The sequence below is a fragment of the Caretta caretta genome, chromosome 1, assembly GCF_965140235.1.
Source record: "Caretta caretta isolate rCarCar2 chromosome 1, rCarCar1.hap1, whole genome shotgun sequence".
NCBI lineage: Eukaryota > Metazoa > Chordata > Testudines > Cheloniidae > Caretta > Caretta caretta.
The window spans coordinates 284,073,955-284,083,348 of NC_134206.1; the positions used below are offsets into that span (position 1 = coordinate 284,073,955).

General features: G+C 35.8%; 1 protein-coding gene across 7 annotated transcripts in view; it reads left to right on the forward strand.

The window, feature by feature from the left end:
* The window catches only part of OSBPL8 (oxysterol binding protein like 8), a 194,263-nt gene extending 186,593 nt beyond the window's left edge, over positions 1-7,670 (forward strand). For all 7 annotated transcript variants that reach the window (XM_048835708.2, XM_048835710.2, XM_048835709.2 and 4 more), the window contains 2 exons: positions 260-365; positions 2,540-7,670. In XM_048835708.2, coding sequence (XP_048691665.1) covers positions 260-365; positions 2,540-2,675 — 242 coding nt within the window. In that variant the 3' untranslated portion in view covers positions 2,676-7,670. The remainder of the gene's footprint in view (positions 1-259; positions 366-2,539) is intronic.
* The last annotated feature ends 1,724 nt before the right edge of the window (positions 7,671-9,394 follow it).

Here is a 9,394-nt window from a genome sequence, read left to right on the forward strand (position 1 = left end):
AACAATGAAATGTGTGTAAATAATTGTTGGCACTGTTTATAATCTTAAAACTTCTGTACTCAGTTGAAAAAGATTAAACATTTCAGTTGTGGATTTCCTGTGATAGAAGTGACTGGAACAAAGCTTTCAGCAGGACCTCAAATTGGACAATTTCACCTAACTGTGTTTTCTAAATAGTTTTATCGTAGGATTAAAGGAGTTTAGATTTGGATAAATTAGTAATTCTAACCAATTGCATCTGTCTGGCATATCTTCATAGCACAACTACTAAAGCATAATACAAGAATCAGAAAGAAGGGGGCAGACCTTGGTGAACTACAAAGTGCCATTGAATCTATAAAAGAAACACAAGAAGACATTAAGAGGTAGTATTCGATGATGATATTTTAAAATATATTTTAGCGTATCAGGCTTGTTCTGCTTAAAATAAGTTAGGAATATAAACTGTTCTTATTTAATTTTCACTTTCCTGGTTTAAATATATCAAAACAGAACCTTCTGCTGAAAAATGGACATGTTTATTGTTCTTGTTGTCATTAATTCTGCTTTGTATAATGTACTCTGGAGTAGGTCAAAGAAAACGATATTGCTGCTCTAACAAGCCTGATTACTTCGTCTCGGATTCAGAAACTGGGTAGATACAGTGATTAATGCAGATCAACTTCACTGTATGTTTGTCAAATTACAAGTAGGTTTACTGGAAATAAATACCATGGGAATTCCATATATAGCACAAATGTTGGGTCACTGGATTTTTTTAGTATTCCCATTGTTTTCTGGAGTGTGTGTTTGTTTGTTTTTTTAAAGTTTCTACCCCTTCCTTATGTGAACCAATGCAGTGTTGTTTTTATGATACTGCAGAGGGATTTTGCCTAATTCTTATCATTAGCATATTAACTATGAAACCAAAGGATGACTCTTTAAATGTCAGTATGTTTACTAAAATAACCGATAGTGAAATAGTTAAGATAGCGCTTGAGAGGCCAACTTCATGCATCTCATTGCATGATTGGGTCCTAAATGTCCAAACAAATATTGAGTTTTACTTACTTGTTGGACTTCACTGTAAAGCTATTGCAGGAAGGGGAAGGCAAAAGCTCTCCGGGGATTTGAAGTTTACTCAGGGAGAGACGATATGGAGATAGCTTAATTTAAGTGGGAATGAAAGAGCTCAAGGAGGGAGAGGAATTTAAAGAACGATAACAAAAATAAAAAAATAAACTGAAATAGCCATTTCTTTAAAGCTTCTTAATAGCAGCTAACTTACTACTACGGTTGCCAATTTTGGTTAGATGCATTCCTGGAGGTTTCATCACATGGCATAATCTTTCATTAAAAATTCATCTTTAATTCCTGGAGACTCCATGACAATCCTAGTGGGTTAGCAACCCTATTTACTACACAGTTCACATAGAATTGTCATGTGTGTTGAAGAAATGTACTTAAATTTCCACAGATTTTTTAATTTTTCTGCCAAATCAAGGGAACGACCTCATTATTTTATTGATCCTAGTTACAAAGCTTTTTTAATTTTTAATTTTAAACATTCAATTTTACCTCTATTCATAAATTATAAATACCCCTTTTATATAATGTGTTTCTTGGCTGCAAAAGAGAAGTTCCGTAGATTCGATGCTGAAGAATTAACCTGATCTTAATTGCCTTCACACTACACAGCTGCATATTGGTAACTGGAAGATTATTGATTTTCAGTTGTGATATGCAGGCATTTGAAATATGTTGTACATCAAAATAAAGTTACAGACTGCTTTGCGGATGTTGGGATTAAAACAGTTATGTTTTTCTAGTAGTTTGTGTATGTATTACTTTGAGATTGACATTCTTTTTCTTTCTGCTACCTTCAATAGCCAACTACAAAACAGGGTTTGCATTATTTAACTCAGGGGTCAGCAACCTTTGGCACTCGGCCCATCAGGGTAATCCACTGGCGGGCCACGAGACATTTTGTTTACATTGACTGCCACAGGGACGTGCTGGCTGCCGCTTCCCGCAGCTCCCATTGGCCGGAAACGGCAAACTGCGGCCACTGGGAGCTGTGGGGGGCCATGCCTGCAGATGGTCAACGTAAACAAAATGTCCTGTGGCCCCCCCACCAGATTACCCTGTTGGGCCGCATACCGAAGTTTGCTGACCCCTGGTTTAACTGAAGAGAATGTGTTGACTAGTATCTATTGAACATGAAGGAAAATGCAATTCTTGACTATGTTTCTGCTTTGCCGTATTCTTACTTGCAGACTCCAAGGCCTTCAACAATATGAGGAGTTTGGGATGAGAAATGTTAGTTTCCTGCCATTTTATTTCTCATTTTAGGTCTTTTATTTTTTTTTGTTGGGTTAGTGTCTTGATATTGTGTATCTAAAAGCCCAGTAGAATTACATCAATTAACCTTTTCTCCAAAAGCTGAAAGAAAATAGCCTCTTGATATTTCATGGTGTTTCTAACAGAAGACAGATAATGTAAGAAACTGTTTCAATCATCTGGATGTCTACTTAAGAGAGTTTCTTTTTATATTTTACAGGGATATTATGGCTCTACGGAACCGTGTTACTTCAAATTCACCACCCCTGGAAAACAATTTCCTGCAGTTTAAGCACTATATCTTTATTTTTCTCATGGTTCTGCTGCAACTTGTCATCAATTTCTTATTCAAATAGAAGGTCTGAACAAAAGACTCTTTGAACTGGAATGCTGATATACTACGGGGACCATATTTTAAGTTGGTTTGGACTTTAAATGACGCAATATTATCTAAAAGAGTCCTATAGGTAAAACTTAAAGAACTTCACCTCAAATCTTTATGCGTACATGAATCAAGATCTGTTGTATTCCTGCCTAGCCAACTGAAGTGGGACATGTGTAAGTGCCAGTGCTCTTGCTCGTTGTGTACGCCTCACACAAACGCAACAATAGCCTTGTGTCTATAGTATCTCATAGCTTGTCCTAACAAATTTCCGTCCAGAAAACGTCAAACTCAGAATTCAGAAATCTGTTCCCCTCTCAGTGGGGACATGTAATGTCTATGGATGAAGATAAATTGAGAAAAGAACAAACTTAAGTTAACGATTTTGTAACAAAATAACTTCTGAAGTAACCAGCTTTACTATTTTATTGAAAGTATTGTGAAACGTGTTTCAAATCAAACAAAACAAATACATTAGTAAGCTCCATAAGTAATAGGAATTGGCTCAACACAGAGTTTATGGCTTTACCTGAGATCTGTGTGTTTTAGTGCTCTGATTTGGGAGGAGGTTTTTCTAAATATATGGCAGTATTTTAATTCTCGATTATGGTGGTGATATACAAACCACTAGATTTTCATGGATGGCCACTTCCATCCTTTTATTAAAAACACTGTCTTACATTGTACATAGAATGAATTGTACAAGTCTACAGTACCCATAAAGACTACTATATTAATGGTCCACCAACATTTCCATTATGAACCCATATGTCAGGGATTTATAACTATGTAGTTAAATTTTTCTCAGTTTACTAAACTTGAATTAAATTGTGTGGGAACTTCCAATAAGTTGAAGAAGATAAAGACTACTGCTATCAAATGGTTTATTTGGTGTTTCTGTAACTCAGAAAAAAATATTAACATGCAAAGCTGTGTTTAGTGTGAAGGGCTTGATGTTAGGTTCCAAAATGAAAGGCAGTTTAGAACTAAGAGTTCAGTCCTGCTATTAGATTACCACTGCTAATTTTATAAAATACACAGCAACAAACCTTAGCTGTTTAAGAGCAAGATGAAGCCCTAAATCTTTATTAAATTCCTCCTTACTGCAGTATATACACACTCTGGAACTCATCCCAATATTCCACAATTGGACAAACTAATAGAAGTTGAAATTGGATTTTAAATGTAACTTTTTATTCTAACATGGTTTTGGTCTTAGTTGATATGTTTGCAAACAACCAATTTTTTTTAAGTAAAATTAAGTTTAGATACCAGCATTTACAGGGTGAGATCTCCTCTTCCTCCCCTCCCCCCCCCCAGCCCCCATTTTGACCCGTTTACACAAGTTAAAAGGGGCTCTAGAATCCCAAGTCCTAGATGGGGAGACCTTCCCTGGTGTAGACGCTGGGGAAGACAGCCATAAGGCTGTTTTCCAAGAAGCCCCTCTCCAGGTTTGGCAAGTAGGAGGCAGGGCCACAGCACTGCAGAGATTCTGGGCAGTGCTGTGGTCGATGCGGCAGCCTTTCAGGAATGCCCTAACTTAAACAGGCCCCAGGGCTCTCTAGGGAACACCATGGGCCTCTCCACCCCTAGAATAGCCCATGACTGGAAGGATGCAAAGGTGTTTTAAAGCCACCTTCCCTTGGGCTGAGAGTCCTGTGCTCCACCAGTCTCATCCAATGTTAATGCAAGTAAATTTTAGTTAGATTTGTGCTTCGTCTAACCAGCTTTTATCTTTCTGTGTCCCTAACATACAGGTTTCCCCACTCCTTTATTGCCCCCACACGAGACAAATTTTACTCTTTAAGCATCCTGTTTAAATTTGGTAATTCCCCACCCCTTTGTCCTAATGTAGTTTTGTCTTGAACGATTCTCTACAGCACTGTTCTTTAACATGACTATAATCTAGACTGGTGTTGTGTACACAGGCACAACCAAATTTTTGTAACTTGGTTGGAACACTATCATGCTACACCTTGTGATTAAATTTTTAAAATATAGAAAGAGCTTTACTGTAAAGAGGAGATAGTTCAACACATAAGTCCCTAATAGAAACTAAAGGTGGCAGACATATATAAAAGGTTAGCAGATACAACATAAAGGGTAGGTTAAAAGATGAAAATGGAATGTTGTAATACTGATTTGACATTGCCAGCATTGCACAGAGATTGTCATTACACCACTCACAGAAAGAGAGAGATCTCTTATGCAGATCTGTTCCAAGACCTGCAATGTAGTTGGTATACTCATATAACTTGTGCTATACACAACAGGGACACATGATAATACATAGGCAAATGTGAGAGCTAACTAGCACTACACCAAGAATTTGGGCAGTAATATTAGATCCCTGAGATATTCCTACAGTTTTTATGTGTTGAACCTCATATTTGGTAATAACTTATCTAAATTTAAAAGAAATGTTTGTTAAAAATGTCCATCTTGCTCAATATTTATGGGTTTTAACTGCTTTATTCAAGGGCAGTTAAGGAGAAGCCCTTTACGGATATATTTTTAAACTAATTTAGTATTGATTTGCAAGCATCTATAGAACTGCATATTTATACTCATGCTGCAATTGTATAGGCCAAAATATTGTAATCGCTAGCTGACAGTGTTTTGGCCAATATCAGAATACATGTATGCACACCATATATTCCATATTTGAGATCCTGTCCACTTCAACTCTTGTGTTTTGCATATGCATATACTTGAATAAGATGGAGCTAGACAAAATGCCCTTATTTACATGCAAGATGATTTTTTTTTTCTCCTCTCTCAATGTTTTTAGAGTCTGACTATCTAAGATATAAGAGCTGTTGGTTTAATTCCGGTCCCAAGAGGCAAGAGTACTTCATGAAATTTTTTCATGAAAAAGTAAAGCAACAGGTCTGCTCTTAGCTGCATTTATTACTCATATTCTAAAAAGCACATGCACTGAAAGCCTGATAATTCCTATTTTGCTCTTCTTTGTATGTAATTCCCTTATGTGAGCAGGAAAAGGAATGTATTGCCTGATTTTTAGGGTAAGGTTGATTACAGGCCTGGTTTGTAAAGCCTTTTCTTAATACATAATTAACTTCATATTTAGCCACCATGTGTAGTTGAACTTGAAATATTCTGTACTGAAGATTATCAGTTTTCTGCACATAGTCATAAAAACTCTGCTAGTACAGTTTGCAGATGTCTGAAGGCAGTGGCCTCCTGCTAGTTGTTAATATTTAAAACAGAGCACTTGTTTTCTCACTTGATTAGATTCTTTATTTTTTTTCTTGTACAGGAATTAGGAAATATTCTGAACTGATGGTTGTTGCCATGTGTTTTTTGATTGTTTTTAAAATGCACTCTAAGCCTTTAATTTGCCACTTAACTACTGTAGTTAGGTATAATTGACCTACAAAGAAAGTATGCATCATGTGAAGAGCACAGTTCCAGCAATAGATAATGTTTCTTGTATTTCATATGTTGGTTATTTTTTTAAATTGTTTGCATTATTTATAAGGGTACAGTATGTCTTTTTTTCTTTTCTTTTCTCCAAATTAAATCCTGAAAACTTCATTCTTATTGTTGTCTTGTAAGATGTTTCATGGATTTTACAGTTCAGTGCCCTTCTGTGCCTTTGGGAAATCCTTCTTGTCAGTTTAATGTTAATGAAACAAAATTTGGATTCAGTGCATTTGTCTAGCATAACTTGGTGGTCATTTTTCTTAAAGGCCATTATTTCATCACCTAGTTTTTTTTGTAAACAAGAATGCTGTACTCTTATAAAAGTTTGACTAATCATTGTATTTCAAATATATCCTGAACTCTTTGGACATCATTGAAAATAGTCAGATATTTCTGAATATTGTAAACAGTGCCTTCTTGATGGATTTCACACTGTTTTGAGGTGTATAAAGAAGACATGTCAAATTTGTGCCATACATACAGCTGACCTTTTGTGGGGGCTATGTTTTTGAAGACTACCTTTCCCTTTGTCAGACTTTTTTAAAAATCAGAAATCACTATAAAAAAATCCATCCTTCCACTTCTGTTTCAGTGTTCTAGAATTTCTAGCTAGTGAGCAGTATGTCTGGTCTTTGCTTTTTTGGCCTTCTGTACAATGAAGCTGCAGTGCTTGTTTGTGATATTACAGAAATAGCCATAATAAAAACTTAATATCACAGACAGATTATTTTGGCTTCGCTTTGTACTTGACTAAATTTAATCGAGAAATTAACTGATACAAAGGAAAAACTGGGGGGAGGAGAGGTTTTCAAGTCCACAAAGGGCAACAAGACACCCAACTCCCATTCGTGTGTCTTGAAAATCTTCCCCTTAAGCATGTGATACCTTTTTAATTATCTAGCCATTTTGTATAAACTACAAACCAAAGGTATATTTAACTGCATGGGGAAAGTGCTCTTTAAAATACATAGCTTGCCACTGTTATCTAATTCTTCATTTTTCTCTAGTTTCAGGATTTCTGGTAACTCAGACTAGCACACTTTTATTCACTTTTTATTATGTTACATATTGTTTGAATTTTTGTACTGTTACACTTTTTTTAGAAAATTGAAAATGGACTGTTATACAAAAGCTGTATAGGACCAGTGTTTCATTAATCCAATTCACAGAATATGTAAAGAGCCAGATCCCATGACAAAAATGAATGTGAATGTATGTACTAAAATATTTATATGGGGGAAAATCCTTTATTCCTGTATGTTTTGTTTCTGCATATATCATGTTAAGATTGCTTTAGTATAGTATTGCACAGGTTATTTTAAAAAACATGCTCCATGTAGTATGATAAGAACTACTATGAATTCTTTAGAAAGATCCAGAAGTTGTGACCATATCGCATGCTTAAATGTACATCTGAGTTCAACATTTTGTTAAATGGCCATTTGTAAATTAAAGCACTACCACTGGTCAATAGTTTTGTATGACTAATGAATAGAATAAAGAGATGTCACCAACAGCATAAGCACAGTATGCTGAGTCTATTTGTGTGTCTGACACCATTGCATTTAAACAGATGGTAGGAATGGTACTGAGAGGAACACTTCAAATAGGTTACAGAATCATTTATCCCTGGGTTTCCAGTGCTCCTTGTTTAGTTTCTGTTTCCGGTTTCTGATTACAGATTTTGTATTTGGTCTGCCTAAGGTATCTATTGTAGGAGTTTTGCTGTGGTAAGAGTCTTGCAAAATGAAGCCTCTGTAAAGAGATCTCTGGCAATTTGACTTGTACAGTTTGTTTATTTCTTCTGCTGCTGCTAGGATATCATGTTCTCATTTTGATTAAAATTTCCTCAGAGAGCATGTCTTGGCACTTAAGTAATTAGACCAAATATTATAAATTATGTACTAGGCTACTTTGAGGTGGTTTTGCTCATTTGGTGTGAAGGTTAGTATTAAGATGTTGTGGTGATTTTACATATATTAGGGCTGGCAAATAATTTTTTTAAATAATCGCAGTTAATCACAAGATTAAAAAAATAGTTACAATTAATCACAGTTTTAATTGCACTGTTAATAATAGAATACCAACTTAAATTTGTTATAAATATCTTTGGATGATTTTTTACATTTACAAATATATTGATTTCAATTACAATACAGAATTCAGTGCTCACTTTATATTATTTTTATTACAAATATTTGAATTTAAAAAAAAATAGTATTTTTCAATTCACCTTATACAATATAGTGCACTGGTTCTCAACCAGGATTATACATATCCCTGGGGGTACGCAGAGGTTCTCCAGGGGATACATCAACTCATCTAGATATTTGCCTAGTTTTACAATAGGTCACATAAAAAGCACTAGCAAAATCAGTATAAACTAAAATTTCATACTGTGATAAATGAAGTGGGGGGGGGTGTAGCTCCCTTTGACTGACGGACAGCCAGCTGGTTAGCTGTAAAATCCCTCTTGGTAGCTGTTCGCTACTTGCTTTACCTATAAAGGATTAAAAAATCCCCCAGGTAAAGAAAAAAAATGGGCACCTGACCAAAAGAGCCAATGGGAAGGCTAGAACGTTTTAAAATTGGGAAAGAAACTTTCCCTTTGTTTCAGAGTAACAGCCGAGTTAGTCTGTATTCGCAAAAAGAAAAGGAGTACTTGTGGCACCTTAGAGACTAACCAATTTATTTGAGCATAAGCTTTTGTGAGCTACAGCTCACTTCATCGGATGCATACTGTGGAAAGTACAGAAGATCTTTTTATACACACAAACCATGAAAAAAATGGGTGTTTACCACTACAAAAGGTTTTCTTCCCCCCCCTCCCCACTCTCCTGCTGGTAATAAACCAGTCGGAGAACACTTCAATCTCTCTCGTCACGCAATTACAGACATGAAAGTTGTGATATTACAACAGAAAAACTTCAAAACCAGACTCCAGAGATAAACTGTTGAATTGGAATTCATTTGCAAATTGGATACTATTAACTTAGGCTTGAATAGAGACTGGGAGTGGCTAAGTCATTATGCAAGGTAACCTATTTCCCCTTGTTTTTTCCTAACCCCCCTCTCCCCGACGTTCTTGTTAAAGCCTGGATTTGTGCTGGAGATGGCCCACCTTGATTATTATACACATTGTAAGGAGAGTGATCACTTTAGATAAGCTATTACCAGCAGGAGAGTGGGGTGGGGGGAGAGAAAACCTTTTATAGTGGTAAACACCCATTTTTTTCATGGTTTGTG